General features: G+C 41.3%; 2 protein-coding genes across 3 annotated transcripts in view; one reads left to right on the forward strand and one right to left on the reverse strand.

Annotated features, from left to right (window-relative positions):
* Window positions 1-14,148, forward strand: part of FANCD2 (FA complementation group D2) — a 63,119-nt gene extending 48,971 nt beyond the window's left edge. Inside the window, exons 33-44 of one of the 2 annotated variants that reach the window (XM_030307378.2) lie at window positions 72-182; window positions 1,544-1,671; window positions 2,730-2,823; window positions 3,837-3,959; window positions 4,761-4,854; window positions 5,534-5,605; window positions 6,319-6,357; window positions 7,351-7,425; window positions 8,174-8,248; window positions 9,199-9,345; window positions 10,883-10,978; window positions 13,731-14,148. In XM_030307378.2, coding sequence (XP_030163238.1) covers window positions 72-182; window positions 1,544-1,671; window positions 2,730-2,823; window positions 3,837-3,959; window positions 4,761-4,854; window positions 5,534-5,605; window positions 6,319-6,357; window positions 7,351-7,425; window positions 8,174-8,248; window positions 9,199-9,345; window positions 10,883-10,978; window positions 13,731-13,802 — 1,126 coding nt within the window. In that variant the 3' untranslated portion in view covers window positions 13,803-14,148. The remainder of the gene's footprint in view (window positions 1-71; window positions 183-1,543; window positions 1,672-2,729; window positions 2,824-3,836; window positions 3,960-4,760; window positions 4,855-5,533; window positions 5,606-6,318; window positions 6,358-7,350; window positions 7,426-8,173; window positions 8,249-9,198; window positions 9,346-10,882; window positions 10,979-13,730) is intronic. The other variant, XM_030307380.2, reaches the window with a different exon arrangement.
* Window positions 14,149-15,215: 1,067 nt separating this feature from the next.
* Window positions 15,216-15,811, reverse strand: FANCD2OS (FANCD2 opposite strand). Its single transcript, XM_032592353.1, has one exon. The coding sequence runs from the start codon at window positions 15,750-15,752 to the stop codon at window positions 15,216-15,218; it is 537 nt and encodes a 178-aa protein (XP_032448244.1). The 5' UTR covers window positions 15,753-15,811.
* Window positions 15,812-17,655: the final 1,844 nt, after the last annotated feature.

The raw sequence follows: 17,655 nt of genomic DNA on the forward strand, positions 1-17,655 counted from the left end.
GGATTCTCAAATGCTGTCCAAGCAATCTTCCTAAAACTAAGCTCAACCGTCTTACCTTGACTTTCCCTTAGGAATGGATTTTTCCAGCCTCATTGTGTTCATTTACTGTACTCAGCCCTTGAGGTCCTTACTAACCGACTGAAGCAAGGAGAACCTGACCAGGCCTTGGAGGAATTGCTCAGGTGGGTCAGACTACATATTACAGAGTGTTGTCCCAAGAAACTCCTAGAACAAGATTAGCAAGATTTTTTGGAAACCACTTGGGTGTCTCCCAGTAGTCGTGAGAGAAATTGATGTTTTCAGCTGCTTTTCCTCAGTTATATGAGCTTCGTCACGTATGTATTCAGATAAACCCTGAAACATTAGAAACTGTTGAACAGTCCTACTAAATCTTTGTGCATCCTTCATCCCCAAAGTTTGCCTTTTCAGGTAATGATCTTGAAAACACTAGTAATCTGTAGTGAACTCTTGATTATCCAGGAACCTACTCTGTCTTTTAGTACGGTAGGGTAGTTAGGTAGCAGTAGTTACCACTGATCTTCTCTCCATCTTGGAAGAAGAGAAGCCTAGGTTGAGGGCAGGCAGTGGAGGAAGGAGGTGAGGAGATCTAAGAAGCATGGCTCCCAGCATCCTATCCCAGCTTCTCCCCAAGTAATTTGGTGTTTCTCTAACCTACTCTATGCTGTCTTTGGGTCTGCAGTCATTATTTATCATCCCTATCAGGCAAGACCTTACTTTGTTTTAAATATAGTGCTTTTAAATTTGTTTGACTTCCTTTCCATAGTCAATCAGAGAGTTGACTGTAGTTTTATTTCAACTACAATTTTGAATTAATTTGAATTAATTGTGACTCCCTATCTCCCATTATTTCAGTACAATGAAAACTGACCATATATGGCACGCTTATTTAAAAGCTCTGCTTTCGGGGCGCCTGGGTGGCTCAGTCGGTTGAGCTTCCGACTTTGGCTCAGGTCATGATCTCACGGTTTGTGGGTTCGAGCCCCGCATCAGGCTCTGTGCTGACAGCTCAGAGCCTGGAGCTTGTTTCAGATTCTGTGTCTCCCACTCTCTCTGACCCTCCCCCACTCATGCTCTGTCTCTGTCTCAAAAATAAACAAACATTAAAAAAAAAAAAAAAAATTAAAAAAAAAAAAAAAGCTCTGCTTTCTCTGCCTTATAATTTCCTTTCTCTTGTCCCTATAAATGTAGAATTTAAGCCTTATTCTCATTGTGTTGCCCTTGGCCTTAAAGAGCAAATAATTTGTCCAGGGTTGCTCATACAAGCATGGCATAGACTCCTCTATTTGGGTCTCTGGTGTATGTGACTCTTCAAGGCCAGCACTCCATCCACTGGGCTCTATTCTGCCCTGGCTTTCTTCATACAAGGTTACAGTTCCCTATCAGGGTCCTGAAAGGTGATGGCCACAAAAGCACCTGAAAATGATTAGACCATTAAATACATAAGTGGACTTGAACAACTCATGAATTTAGACATATCTGTAATATTTGTGGTATCTTTTTTGTTTTGTTGTCTCCTTTACAGCCAGAGCTTCAATTACTTGCAGAATTTCTCTCACAGCATTCCCAGTTTCCAGTGTGCTCTTTATCTCATCAGACTTTTGATGGTCATTTTGGAGAAATCTACAGCTACTAAGAACAAAGAAAAAATTGGTGATGGACTCAGATCGTCATTTTTTTTTTTCCACGAATAGGATTAATAATTCAAGTTTGTAAACTTAGTGCTTCTTAGGAACTTGTACATTTTACATGTAAATCCCCCCCATAACTGTGGGTGTGCCCTCTTGCTATATCAAGGAACTATGATTGATCTCTGCTGACATTGCTTAGTCTGATTGGGTTAATTCAGTTGGCTAGGTAATTTTCTGTTTGCCTTCTGTTTATTCATGTCTTTTTTTTTGGTAAATCATCTGAGATATTTGACAAAAAGAGATACAAACTACAAGGTAAATAAAATGGGTGGGAGAAGGAGAACAAATCAAGATTAAGTTTAAAGAAAAGCTGAGCCCCATTCCTAATCTTTATCTTTGGTCATAGCTCTTAGAATGCAACTCATTGATTTATACATCCTAATTGGCAGTACAGACAGAACACCAGAAGAAAATGCAAAACAAACCTTTTATTACTTCCTGTTAATTTCAAGGGGAGCGTTTGGTGTGAATCTGAGGTTGCCATGGCTTATTGGTCTGCCCAGGAGGAACAAGATTGGTTTTCCTACTGCTCAGCAGTGTGTGTCTATTCAGTTTATGTTTTTGTGTGTCAGGACAGGGTAAGAGGGCGGAACGTGTTGAGTCTTAGGTTTATTTCTGGTAGAAGGACCACTGGAGCAGGAACCCATGGCAGCTTTTTTCAAATTGTCTGTTAGACTAGGAACTTCATAGTAAATATAAAAAAATAATAATAATCCTTTTGGGGTGCCTGTGTGTCTCAGTTGGTTAAGTGTATGACTTTGGCTCAGGTCATGATCTCACAGTTCATGCAGTCGAGCCCCGCATGGGTCTCTCTGCTGTCAGCATAGAGTCCCGTTCTGATCCTCTATCCCCCTCCCTCTCTGCTGCTCCCCCTGCTCACGATCTTTGTCTCTCTCTCTCTCAAAAGTAAAGTAAATAATAATAATCCTTTTGATCATTAATCACCCCCCAAAAGACTGGAAAACAAGAGTTTGGTCAATTTTCCATGCGTGAAATGCGTTTGTCTTGTTTCTCCAACAGCTTCATTAGCCAAACAGTTTCTCTGTCGGGTATGGCCAAGTGGGGAGAAAGAGAAGAGCAGCATCTCTACTGAGCAGCTCCATACTTTGCTCAGGTGAGAGCCTCGGTTTCTTTACATGAGCTGAATAGTCCATTTTGTCACTGTTGGGATCTCTTGCCTGGTCAAAGACTGAGGAATTACTGTGGTTAGGGGGAACTTGGAAACCATGAAATAGGTTTGAAATTAACAAAAAGTTGGATAATTGTATCATACAGCTGAAACTAATGTGGCATGATATGTTGATTATACTTGAAAAATAAAATAATTAACAATTTGGAATATGTGGATTGTAAGATCCTCTAGTTCTGTTTTATATTGTCAGCTAGTTCCTTATTATTATAGAGGAGAAAATGGAGGCGTCTGTAGTTGTATTGTGCCTTGTTAACCAGAGTTTTGTAATTTTTTTTAAGTTTATTTATTTATTTTGAGAGAGAGAAAGAGTGCATGAGTAGGGGAGAGGCAGAGAGAGAGAATCCCAAGCAGACTCTACACTGTCAACAGGGAGCTGGATGCAGAGCTCAATCTCACAAACTGCGAAATCATGACCTGAGACACAGTCAAGAGTTGGACACTTAACCAATCGAGCCACCCTGGCGTCCCCAGAGTTACATCGTTATGTATTGCCTACTATATCCAAGACTCATCCATCACTTCCAAAGTGTCTAACTGTATTTCCAATTAAAACATCATTTCCTTTACCTCCTGACAATTGTCTGGAATTTTCATCTTATTAAGAATAAATGCTAGGGGTGCCTGGGTGGCTCGGTTAAGTGTCCCACTTTGGCTTAGGTCATGATCTCAACAGTTCGTGGGTTCAAGCCTCATGTCAGGCACTGTGCTGAGAGCTCTGAGCCTGGAGCCTGCTTCAGATTCTCTGTCTTCTCTCTCTCTGCCCCTCCCCCAATCATATTCTGTCTCTCTCAAAAATAAATATTAAAAAAAATTTTTTTTAAAGAATAAATGCTAGTAGTTATTGTAAAGCTAAATAGCTGGTAATATCTCAAGAAGGAAATCTTGATTTAGGAATTCTGTAACATGTGTTCATACTCCTATTGCTCTCAATGCAGCATCTACCTGGAGCATACAGACAGTGTTCTGAAGGCCATAGAGGAGATTGCTGGGGTTGGTGTCCCAGAACTGATCAGTTCTCCTAAAGATGGATCTTCCTCCACATTCCCCACCCTAACCAGGTAAAGGAGTTCTCTCTTCCAGTTCTTTCCCTAAGTTAGAATCACATTGTCCAATGTATGTGGTTTCCAAATAACTACCTTACCCTTCATCTAATTCTATTACAGATGGTAGGTACAGTAATTCATTCAACACATAGAACGTATACTGTGCATTCTTTCCAAGGGGTTCTCAATCAACCCATGTGAAAGGACCTTAGTGACGAATGAATTTTCAGTAGAGTCTTCAAAGACAATAAATATTTAGTCACCAAATGTGTCTTGTTAGTACTTTCATCCTTTAAAAGTGAGACTAATATTTTAACCACCTTTAGGATAAAGTGATTATAGTATCCAATCATGTGTACATCTCAGTGGGTTTTTTGTCTCATACAAAGTTTATAAATCACTTTCACATTCTTTATGTCATTTAATCCTTGCATCGATTCTGTGAGTAGGTATCATTATCCCTGTTGTACTGATGAGGAAAATGAGCGTTAGAGAGGGAACTTACTCAGACTTAAACATGCAGTAATTATGGAACTAGGAACTTGAATTCAGATCTTTTTACCACCACTTCATGGCTCTTTCCATGCCACTACACCGTTTCCCTTCATAAAGTTAATTCCATTGTTTCACAGGCCATCTTCTTGGACTCCTTTTTTAATCCTTTCAACCCCCACCCCCATTCTTTTACAGTGGACCCTAGTGAAAGGAAATTCAAAGAGGTGGAGAAGGAAATGATTTTTGGTTCCTTGGCTTCTTCCTAGGAAGTTCTATCTAACTAGTCATCCTTATGTGGGTGTGCATATTTTCCCCTTTTAGGCACACCTTTGTCATTTTCTTCCGAGTGATGATGGCTGAACTAGAGAAGACAGTGAAAGGTCTTCAGGCTGGCACAGCAGCAGACTCGCAACAGGTGGGTCAGATACTCCCAGCACAAGAAGTAGACCTGAGTAACTAGGAAGCTTCTGTGTCTTCTATTTCTTGGGTCCAGGTTTTCTTCTAAGCTACTTCCTTTGAGTTACAGAGATCCAGGATTCTTTTTCAAAGAACTCTTGGTTTAATTTCTTTCCTGTCAGTTTGAGAGAGGATTGGGTTCTGTATTCCCTGGCTACTACCCAAGGGAATGCTCAGGCTTCTCCATAAGCCATAGCCCTGGAAAAAATGTCTTTGGTCCCATGCCTGGCAGCTTGCTGCTTGTGAGCTGGTATGAGGTGAGCAGGCCTGTTTAAGATGCTGTCACGCTGGGCCTTGGCAGTCCGCTAACCAGAGCTGAGCTAGACTGCTGACAACATAGGTATCAGAGAAGCCACAGGGATCTGAACACCAGCAGGTGTGTTACAGAGGCTTTTTCCTATTTAGACGTTACTGAAGAGGAGTTTTCTTTTTAGAAACTCTCTCTGAGGTACCTTAGTGTTATATGTATGCGGGCCTCAGAGCCATCTTGTGGGTGCACTGGTAAGATCTCTGAGAGAATAATTGGCTTAAATTAATCTCTGAATAGCTTTGTAATCCAAGACCCATATATTAGTGGGAATGCAATAATAGAAGTACTTGGCTGATTCAGAAGTGCCTATGTATTTGATTACCCCCAGATTCATGAAGAGAAGCTCCTCTACTGGAACATGGCTGTTCGAGACTTCAGTATCCTCATCAACCTAATAAAGGTGAATGTGGAGGCTCCTTGACCCACCTCACCAGCTAACTATAGAAACCAACAAGGGTCCTGGCTTCCAAAATGGACCTTCCTGCTCCTTTCCCCACCCTTCCTTGGGGTTTGTTCTTCCCTGTCTTCCCTTATCCCTCTACCCATCCTGGATAACCCCTTCTTCTCTGAAAAGGCAATGTCTTTTTCCTTCTCTTCCTTCCTCTTTCTCTGTCTGTGCCACAGTACTATTAAACAGATCTCACCTTGTCTTGGGTCCTCTGTGATCTGAGTACATTCCCACTAGCTCCCTTTTCCAATCCTGAATGCCTTCTTTATCCCTCAAACACAATGTGTACTTCACCAACTCCATGATTTTGCTAGGGTATTCTCCCAGCTCAGAATGTCATTCTCTCGCCTTTCTGCCTCTCAGTCCATCTGTCTTAAGGCTTCACTTCAAGGTTAGGACCTCTACAATGCCATCTTAATATCCCTGAGTTAATATCCCTGAGTTAGAGTAAATTTCTTACTCTTCTTTGCTTCCCTCTTCCTTTTTTTTGAATTTCAGTGATGGTGATTACTTTAATTTCTGTTTTGTAATTAACTATTGACATGCCTTTTTCATTTTAGAATTCTCTACACTGCCCAGAGCTGTGATTTGCACAATGGGGAAGAGGCTGGGGGTGCTCAAAGGAGCAGACCTCAGCTTTGGTTTCTTGTCTTTTGTGTCTCCAGGTGTTTGATAGTCGTCCTGTTCTGCATGTATGTTTGAAGGTGAGAAAATGACGTGGCCTTCGTTAGTATTTATTGTTCCTGTGGATCTCTAGAGATGGCCTCAGCAGAAAGGAGTTGCTTAATACTTTGTCCACAAGCCAGAATTTTCAGAATCTGTGCTAACAGGTTAGGTAGTTTAGAAAAGACAATGGATATGTTTTCCCATACTAGTTGGATGACTAGAGAAGCTAATTTTGCTATGAGTTTGAAAATTTTTGGTTTGAGTCTTAGAACTAGCAGGAGTGGATTCAGGGCGGCTGACTTTAAGAACAAAAGTCACTCCTGCCATTCCTTCCCAGGCAACAGGGAGGAAGGAGGAGTGGGTGATTGCTCTTTTTAAAGCCCATGGCTGGCCTCATGAATGTGGAAGCTGGTATCCTGATAACCACTGAACTCCTCTCCCAAGGGGAGAGCCCATATTAGCCTTAGATTTGATGATGGGTCAGGAGCTAGGGAATGTTATTGGGAGAACGTGTCTTTCCGACTCCTGATGGTTCCTTCCAAGTGAATAGCACCTTATTCTTGTTATCTTCTAGTCCCTCTCTTCCTCTTTACTCTCTCTGCCCTGGCCCAGTGTGGGAGATGGGTGAGTAGGGAGAGTGGTTTATCTGATCATTAAATTTGGCAGTTGATTATGTGCTTCCTCATCTCTATACCTTTTTCCTTTTGGGTGTAAGTGGTCCTTAGGGAGATGTGGTCCTCTTCTGTTTTCTGTGCTCTCATTCTTACATGGATCAAGGCTTCTGCTCATTGTCTGTGTCTAGGGTAGGTAAGTTTGCCTAACTCTGAGGCTTAGTTAGCAGGCCCATTTAGTTTTTGAATTAAACTTACATTCTCCAAATTAACCTTTTGGATTCCTCCCTGCTTATTTTTTATATACAAAAATAAGATAAAGCCCCTGGGCTGGGTGATGCTATGCTACCTCAGGCAGGGGCTGTTCTGGTGAAAGACCTCAACAGAGGTCATCACTAGTGTGTCTCTTCTCTTCTTCAGTATGGACGTCTCTTTGTGGAAGCATTTCTGAAGCAGTGTATGCCACTCCTAGACTTCAGTTTTAGAAAACACCGGGTAAGAACTGAGAACACAGAAGAAAGGTGTGCTCTGTACAGTTACCCAGAAGATACATCCATGGTGACTCCTGAGCTCGGAATGGGGGTGGTCCCATTCCTAGGATCTGGGCCACCATTCTACTGGGGCTCCTTTGGTCCACTTCAGCTATCACCAAAGATGCCCATATTGGACCAAATATTTCAAAGTAGGCTAAACTCCTCAGACCCACTCTGATTTAAACCCACCTTTCTACTTTTACTCCAGATCTGGGGGTAGTTGTTCCTTTTAGCTTGATTTTATTGTGTTGCTGCATTCCCAGCACCTCATGGATCAGTGTGTCATTTGCTTATTCCTTTGCATTTCTCTAGGTCTACCCTCAGAAATAACAATAATAATAATAGTAATAGTAGTAAACAGCTCATTGTGTCATAAACTTTTTGCTGTTGTAATGGATAGTCTGGAGAGTTTTTTTGGCCAAGTGAGATTCAGGGTTAGAGTAGTGAAATAAGGATAAAAACAAAGGATGATTCCTTACACATATTTAGCAAGTTTGCAAGACACTCTCACAGTATTTGGTTGGTTCCTCCTTATAACCAGAAAGAGAAAGGGGAGGATAGCTAGTTAGTCCTCACTTTGAGGGCCAAATTGAGATGATTACCAATACAAGGCTGGGACCTGCAAAGTTTATCCTCTTTGGAGCCCTTGGTTGCATCTAGAATGAAATGAGAGCATTTAATATGGTATTTATGAATTTTGTTGGTTGTAGGAAGATGTTCTGAGCTTACTGGAAACCTTCCAATTGGATACGAGGCTGCTTCATCATCTGTGTGGGCATTCCAAGGTAAGAGGGGAGAGCAAGTCATTGCATCATCCTGCCTGTTGGCTTAATCTCAGTGTGATCAAGAGATCCATGGGCTCCACTTCCTTCATCCTTTTTTACCCTTCTTGAGTCTTTATTTTTGAGACTGTGTATGTCCAGAGACAGTTTAATTCAGAGTGGTCAGATCCTTAGTTGCTAGTTGAAATTGGGCAATCACATAGAGGGGAGTTTCTGGCTCTGAAGTTTGACTCAAACTCCATAGCACTGTTTCCTGTAGAAGCTTCTCTTTGGTGAGAGATAGAGAATGTTGGTGGATGTGTTGCTGCTATAAAGTACTCTGGGTGGGAGGAATGTTATATAAGTGATGATTTTCTGCTAGAGACAAGAGGTGGTTCTAAAAGCAACCATCTGTAGAGCTTTTCAGGCTCTACTAACTTGTCAAAGAACACATCTGTCTCTTGTGAGAACATTTTACCATTAGAGGATTTTTCCACTTGAAGCCTACAGTTGAACCATTGTCACTTTTTGTCTGAAGGCATACAGAACCACAGAGCTCTGTAGTCACAGGCAAACCAAATAATTCCTCAATTCAGTTCCTATGGCTCACTTCTTCACTTCGTTCTAACTTTAGAAGGTGCTGAACAGTGGAGTTATAAGGGATACTCTGTTGTTTAATATCAGTATAATACATATTCAAGAATATTTTAGGTGAATTCCTTGATAATTAGTCAATAAGAGGTTATGAAGAAGAACCTAAGGTGTCGGTGTTAGGTCTTCTAGGCTCTTTTAGCTTGAAGGAGAGCTGCCATTCTCTTTAGAGATGGCTGTTTAACAGAAATGTGTCTCTGGCCTGTACTGGGAGGACCTGTGCTATTTTTTAGTGTTCACGATGTCAGGAATTCACAAGTTTCTGTGTAGGAATGTGAAAGAATGATAGTCCAAGTGAGTTGGGTGCATTGGTTTCTATTCAGATTCACCAGGACATGAAACTCACCAAACACGTGCCTTTGCTCAAAAAGACGCTGGAGCTGTTAGTTTGCAGAGTGAAAGCCATGCTCATCTTCAACAATTGCAGGGAGGCTTTCTGGCTGGGCAACCTCAAAAACCGGGACTTGCAGGTAAGCCTAGAGGCATGCCAGTGATAATCTACTCCTGTTCTTTGTGAGAGCATCAGAAGGTATGTCAAGGAGGTCAGCTGAGCCCTGTTCTCTCAAGACTGTTTTCTCTTAAGGCTATGGCCATTTTGCTCTTAAAGTTAGGGCAGATTGCTTATGGTCTTAGTCATGGGCTCCACTCCTCATCATAGCCAGCAAAGGCACCAAAACATGCCACTGATAATAACAATGGCTCAGAGATAGAAGAGCCAGATCAGTAAAACCTCTCTCCTCAACCAGAGTGGGCTCCTGTTGAGAATCTACTGAGGGTAGATTCACAACATTTTTTTATATGGACAGACTTTTTAAAAAGTTATTTTTAAAAAGTTTTTTTTTTCCCTAAGCAGTCTGTCTTATTTCTGAAATTATTCTCTGCCTATTTTTAACAAGTAAATATTTCTAAGGTCTTTCACCTGTCTGACAGAGTGTGTGAGTGGGGAAGAGGCAGAGACAGAGGGAGATACAGAATCTGAAGCAGGCTCCAGGCTCTGTGCTGACAGCTCAGGTCTCAAACTCATGAATGGCAAGATCATGACCTGAGCCAAAGTTGGAAACTTAACGGACTGAGCCACCCCAGCGCCCCAGAAATTGTCATATAGGGTACAAGTCCTTCTCATTCACATATATAATAGCTCAGGGTTTTATAATCTCATATATGAAAAGAATAGCACCCCAGAGAATTAGTTTCCTTTTTTCACATGTGCTTTATGAGGTACTGTTATTTCCGCTGTACTGGTTTTTTTTTTTTTTTTAAGTTTATTTATTTTGAGAGAGAGATAAAGAACGAGCAGGGGAGGGGCAGAGCGAGAGGGAAACAGAACCCCTAACAAGCTCCACCCTTGTAGTGCAGAGCCCAGTACGGGGCTCAAACTCAGAAACCGTGAGGTCATGACTGGAGCCATAACCTAGAGTCAGATACTTAACCAACTGAGCCACCCAGGTGCCTCTTGCACAATACTACTAAACAAAATACTATAATAAAACAATACTGTAGTTTCCCTGAGAAGAGTAAAGCTCAGAGAGGTTAAGTAGCTTACCTAAAGTCATTTAGCCGTAAGTGAGAGATGCCAGGATTTGAGTCCAAACAGAAATGATGAAAAGCTGATGTCTTTAAACCACTTTGTATGCGGTGTTTCAGCTTCTACATGGCCATTTGTAGTTGGTGTGTTGGTGGTCATATACCTTAAGGTATTTGGGAAATTTTAGAATGATACTCAACATTAAATGAGTCACCAGTATGTCCTGGCCTTGTAAAATCTAGTGTGATACTAGAATGCAACAATAGACTTCTTATAAAACTACATAGTATATGGGAGCCACACTTACCTCAGAAAGTGTGATTATCACTTCTTTAGGTACTAGATCACAGTTTGGTGTCTGTGTTTGACCATGTTTGAATGGCTAGAATATCTTGTGTTATCTACAAACCAAGCCTTTCTCACCTTGATCCCCAAATATGTTTATTGTAACCCACCATTTTTCTTGGCCCATCTGCATTTAGGGTGAAGAGATACTATCCCAGAATTCCCAGGAGAGCACAGCCGAGGAGAGTGAGGATAATACAACATCCCAGGTCTCCAAGAGCAAAGCAACAGAGGTATCTCTGCGTAAGGCCCCAGACTGTGCAGTTGACAGTTGTATTTTTTTAAGTCAGTAGAAAGTATAGAACTTGCTTTTTTTTTTTTTTATCTTAAATCCTTGTGAGTCGGCACTACTTTTTTTTTTTGTCTGTCATTTTATTTTTTTTAAGTTTATTTATTTATTTTGAGAGAGAACATGAGCAAGGGAGAGAGAGAGGGAGAGAGAGGGAAAGAAAGAGAATCCCAAGCAGACTCTCTGCTGTCAGCGCAGAGCCTGGTGTGAGTCTCAAACTCACGAACCGTGCAATCATGACCTGAGCCAAAGAAGAGTTGGATGGTTAACTGAGTGAGCCACCCAGGTGCCCCTATATATATTTTTAACGTTTATTTTTGAAAGCGAGTGTGCATGTGGGAGCAGGGGAGGGGCAGAGAGAGGGGGAGACAGAGGATCTGAAGCAGCGTAGAGCCCAATGCGGGGCTTGAACTCAGGAACTGCAAGATCATGACATCAGCCAAAGTCAGATGCTTAACTGACTGAACCACCCAGTCACCCCAATGTTTATACATTTTTGAAAGAGAGAGAGAGAAAGAGTGCAAGCAGGCTCCACACTTAGTGTAGAGCTCAGTGTGGGGCTTGATCTCACAATTGTGAGAATGACCTGAGCTGAAATCAAGAGTCAGATGCTTAACTGACTGAGCCACCCAAGCTCCCTTATGTTTTGTGTTTTTTTTTAAGTTTATTTATTTTAGTAATCTCTACACCCAACATGGGGCTTGAACTCATGACCCCAAGATCAAAAGTTGCAACTCACTGACTAAGCCAGCCGGGTACCCCACCCTGCTTACGTTTGTAATCAAAGACTTCTATGCTCTTCACCATTGCCTCCAGAAAAGCTTCTGTTTTTATATGAAATTCTGTGGGGGCCAAAAGACTCTCTCAAGTTGTGGCATATGTTGTCGAGTTGAAAAAACCATTTTATAGAGGAAAAAAGAAGCAGTCTGGTGTTCTCTGAGTGTTGAGAAGAATGAGTTAAACCATTTAAATATGTTTTGTGAATATATAAGATAGAAACATGAATGCATTTGGTGGAAACTAAAGCACAGAATCAAAAGCTGCAGTCACTAAGGACTACAGTAAGAGAAGGGGTCCTTATTCTTTTCTGGGCTGTTACAGATATTTTCAGGACTTTACAGAAAGCTGAAGAAAAATGGATATTTTTATTAAATTTTGTTACAATTCGGGTGGGTTATAGACACCAAGAAGCTCAAATTTAAGAACCCCTCCTGTAAAGCCTCTCTATAATGCAATTTGAGGCTGATGCAGAAAGATCATTTAATATGAAAAATACTTTTATTACATGGTCCTCTGTTGTATTTGTATAGTATACCTCTACCTTGTTCTCATAAAAAAATTTTTGAAACAGTATCTTATTAGTTTGGTACTTTCTCCTAAGCAAGCCTCCCAGATTAAAACTGGAAACCAAAGATTTTAATTTTTTTAAAGTTTATTTATTTTTGAGAGAGGAGAGAGAGAGAGAGAGAGAGAGCGAGCAGGGGACGAGCAAAGAAAGAGGGAGACACAGAATCTGAAGCAGGCTTCAGGCTCTGAGCTGTCAGCACAGAGCCTAACTTGGGGGCTTGAACTCACTAACCGTGAGATCATGACCTGAGCAGTAGTCGGATGCTTAACTGACTGAGCCATTCAGGTGCCCCTACTGACCAAAGAATTTTATGCTGAATTCCTCTGGTGAGATACACCAGAATTATTTTAATTAAAAAATTTTTTTTTTCTTAATCTTTGTTTTTGAGAGAGAGAGAGGAAGACAAGATTTGAAGCAGGCTCTGTGTTGAGAGCAGAGAGCTGGATGTAGGGCTCAAACTCACAAACTACGAGATCATGACCTGAGTTGAAGTCGGGGGCTTAACTGACTGAGCCAACCAGGTCCCCCCCATCCCCAATTTTTCTTTAATGTTTGTTTATTTTTGAGAGAGACAGAGACAGAGCATGAGTGAGGGAGGGGCAAAGAGAGGGAGACACAGAATCCAAAGCAGGCTTCAGGCTCTGAGCTGTCAGCACAGAGCCCGATGCAGGGCTCGAACTCGCAGACCACGGGATCATGACTTGAGCTGAAGTTGGACGCTTAACCGACTGAGCCACCCAAGTATCCCAAGATACACCAGAATTTTTATTTTATTTTGTTTTATTTTTTATGTTTATTCATTTTTTTTGGAAAGACAGAGACAGTGCGAGCAGGGGAAGGGCAGAGAGAGAGGGAGACACAGAAACCGAAGCAGGTTCCAGGCTCTGAGCTGTCAGCACAGAGCCCGATGTGGGGCCCGAATCCATGAACAGTGAGATGATGACCTGAGCCAAAGTCGGACGCTCAACCGACTGAGCCATCCAAGAGCCCCTACACCAGAATTTTTAAGTTAGCAAACATTTCATTCTATATTGAGTACCTACTTTGTTCTATATCACACACATGCAGTAGAGGTGGAGGACCATGGCTTATGTAAAAATCCTGTGAATTTGGTTCAGTTGCAAAATGTCATAGGTTGCTATCCCAGTGGCCTTCCTCCATAGTCTTGGCTTAAGAGGTCACAATAGAAAAATAACAGGGGAGCTTCAATTCCTTTTTCAGATGAATGTTTTAACACCCGTCATTGGTTTTAATGATGATACAGTACAGTAAATCCTATGGGAGCAGTCTTGTAATTCATGGGGTTATTCAGATGACCTAAAATATCTAATTATCCTTTACCCCTTAGGATGGTGAAGATGAAGTAAGTGATGGAGAAAAGGAGCAAGATAGTGATGAGAGTGATGATGACTCCGACTAGACCACAGAGAGACTGCTGCCCCTTCCCCATGTCTGCTTGCCTCTTCCTGTTTTGTGTTTAGGGTTTGAAATCTGTCTGCCTTCCTTACTGGAAGCATCCTGTTTTGTCACTGGGGTGGTGGGCTTTGCTGAATCCGCCAAATTTGAATTTCATAGGTTGTCTGTCATCATCAAAGACCTTGGCTCATGATTCCACTGTAGCATTACTTATCGGTCTTGGGCAAACGTGGCAGTGCTATGCTGTGGAATAGATACTGGGCTTTGGGAGCTAGTTTTGAAACTTTTAGAATTTAGGATTGTACCAGTTTTACAAATAAATTGTTTTAAGTTCTGCCTGAACTACCTCATTCCTCTTTCTGAATTTCCTTCATAAGTCAAGTATTACATGGAATTCAGTTGGGGTTTATGCAGAGAAATAATGGAAATTGGTGTGAACACATCACTTCTACCAATTAAAATCACATATTTCCTATTCTAAGGACCATCTTTACTTGAGATGAGAAAATCTTTGTGATATTTTCGGAGGAGTGACAGATTTCTGGACAATTCCCAAAGAAAGTCAAAAGGAAAATTCTGGCTGCTTTTTAAAATTTTTCTGGTCATCCTATAGATATAAGACAAAGAGGGAAAGGCACCATCAAACTCATGTTGACTTTGTATATATGTTTATTTTATTTCCACATTATTCTGAGTTATACCTATAATCTAGTTACAAGAATGCTACGAAATTACTTGTTGTTTATTAGAAGTAGAATAGTAGTACACCAGCTAAAATGGGGAGCTCTCTTGTGTTCCGCCAGAAAGCCCAGTTTCATTGCTGCCTCCCAAGTTCTTTCTTGCCAGGCTATAAATATTTATTTAATATTTGTTAATATTTCTACCCAATTTAGTACTCTCCAGTGGCATTAGGATGTGGTTGTTAGGGTTTTTTGTTGTTGATTTGGGGGGGGGGGATTATTTTTTATTATTTTTTTTAATCCTTGAGCCATCTATAAATTTTTGATCCCTTCGTCCTCATGTACGTGGAAATCCGTAATCTCCTTCCTTGACACCCCTTTGTTTCCCCAACTCATGTTTGGGGAACATGATGTGGTCTTAGGTGTTGAAGTGAGTTCACACTAGGCTCATTGGTTTATATGGTTTAATGGTTCTTTATCACATGTACATGTTAACGCTAGTTTGACTCTCTTTTAAATGTTGTTCAGCTTTACAGTGGAAATGTTCTCCCTTGCTCCGGTCACTGGCCTTATTTGGAGGGGAAAGGAAATAAAGGGGTTCCTGAATTGTCACTGCGTGACAGAAAAGCAAGATTGCTGGGGTGATATCAGTTTCCTTTATACAGACAGGTTTCTGTAAACTTCAGACACATAGTAAAAGGGCATGGTATAAGGAACAGGAATCAGATGGGAACCCTTTACTTGGAGTGTTGTAAGGCAAAAGTGCACTTCTTGTATGTTGCATACAGTAAGAGGATAGAGCGCAGCATCTGTTTGCACATGGTCACTGTCATCTGAATCTGAGGTTCCTTAAGTCCAGTGGGCCACTGGTGCTCCCGGCTGATGATTTTGCAAAAGGCTGATTTGTCTGAAACTCTGAAGGTTCCGGTCCATTTTGGTGGCTGAGCTGTGATGACCCTGCCAAACACGGAATCCACTCCACTGAGGCGGACAGGCTGGGGCTTCCTGACCAGCCCTTTCTTGTTGTCCATGGTTTGGAGCTCTGATGTGTGGCAGGGTAACTTGGGACTCACCCCAGGCTCCAGGAATGGGCTGTCTAGAACTAGAGTGACCTCTTGAAAGCACAGCTGCACTTCAAGGTCAGAAGGGGTACGTGGGAAGCAGGGGGAAGCCCTAAAAGGGTGCTTTGAAGAAGATGTAGGTGTTGTGTGCCGCAGCCATTGGAAGCTCTCGTCCAGTGGGGTCCATGGTGACCAGAGCTGGTATCCTGCCATTGACAGTCCTAAAGAAGAGGAATCAGAACATGGAATTTCCCTAGCATGGTTTTGGGGAGGGCATGGCCATTTAAATTCACATTTATTTGTTTCATTATTGACTTTAACTTATTCTGTAGTTCTCATTAACAGACTCCAATAGATGCTAAGGATACTAGTAATTCTATAAAGTGCAGTAGTGAATGGTCACAAGTATTGAATCTGGCAACTACTATGTATACTAAAACTTTATTAAGTCTTATCACAGGCCTCTGAAGGTAGGTTTTAACCTATTTTACAGGTGAGGAAATGGGTTTGTCCAAAATGGAATACCCCAGTTCACCATTATAACTGCTAAAGACAGAATCTACACCTCTGAGGTGGCAGAGGATGCTGGCACTTCATGATGAGATGTTATTTGTGGTCAGAAGCTCAGAAAGGCCATATCTTACCAGATATTTGTGACTCTAAATCCCATGTACTTTATTTATACCAGGGATTCTCAAAGTATGATCCTGGCACTAGCAGCTTCAGCACCAACTAGGAATGTAGAAATGTACATTCTTGGGCCCTACCTTAGACCCATAGCATTAGAAACTGGGAGTAGGGCCTTGCAATCTACATTTAAACACTTCAGGGTATTCGGATGCACTTACTATTTGAGAACTTCTGATGCTGTCCCTTTTAAGGAACTTAGGTTTTCATTATTCTTCATTATGGAGACTGTCTCCTCTTGACCCTAAAAACCTGTTTTTTAACATAAGGGAACAGCTCTCTCAGAGCTCTGAGGTACTTATGTACCACCTCAGAGGAATTACACCAGGCTAGAAGGAAAAAAGGTTTCCAAAGGACAGTCTTTAAATAAATGTTTAAACATTTTTGTGATTCTTCTAGGTGTGTTTTATTTTTGACTTTGGTTTGTTATGAGAGACCCAGTGGTTAAGATTGTGATTCCCCCCCTTAAAGGAAAAAGAAAGGGCTGGGAGGATGTTGCTAACTCAAAATTTATTCAAGTAGAAAATGGATTTTCTATCATTCTGCTTTAAAATTGCCAATATGTAAAAGGTTTTACTGAATTAAGAAGCTAACATTTTTGAGCACCTATGTATTGTGTTAAGGGGCATAGCAGTTCCCTTTTCTTTCCAGTCAAGTATTTTTCTCTGCCCCTTCTCTCTTCTCCCACAAAAGGTAACAGCAGCAGATCTGATCCCATCCTATCTAGTAATTGCCCAAGAAATGTGAAAAGTTGACTCCACCATAGTTTGTAAGACAGTAAAGTTAATTTTAAAAAAGAGTTGTCGGTTGCATCAAAAACCACAAAATACCTAGGAATAAACCTAACCAATGAGGTAAAAAGGTCTGTATGCTGAAAACTATAGAAGGCTTAAGAAAGAAATTGAAGACACGAAGAAATGGAAATAATGGATTGGAAGAACAAATGTTAAAATGTGAATACTACCCAAAGCAATCTATATATTCAATGCAATCCCAATCAAAACAGCACCAGCATTCTCACAGAGCTAGAACAAACAATCCTAAAATTTGTATGGAATCACAAAAGATCCCAAATAGCCAAAGTAATGTTGAAAAAGAAAACCAAAGCTGGAGGCATCACAACCCCAGACTTTAACCTGCATTACAAAACTGTAATCATCGGGGCGCCTGGGTGGCTCAGTCGGTTAAGCGTCTGACTTCGGCTCAGGTCATGATCTCGCGGTCTGTGGGTTCGAGCCCTGCGTCAGGCTCTGTGCTGACAGCTCAGAGCCTGGAGCCTGTTTCAGATTCTATGTCTCCCTCTTCCTCTGACCCTCCCCTGTTCATGCTCTCTCTCTCTCTCTCTCTGTCTCAAAAATAAATAAATGTTAAAAAAAATTTTTAAAAAAAGCTGTAATCATCAAGACAGTATGGTATTGGCACAAAAACA

This window comes from Lynx canadensis, chromosome A2 (genome assembly GCF_007474595.2).
Source record: "Lynx canadensis isolate LIC74 chromosome A2, mLynCan4.pri.v2, whole genome shotgun sequence".
NCBI classification, from domain to species: domain Eukaryota; kingdom Metazoa; phylum Chordata; class Mammalia; order Carnivora; family Felidae; genus Lynx; species Lynx canadensis.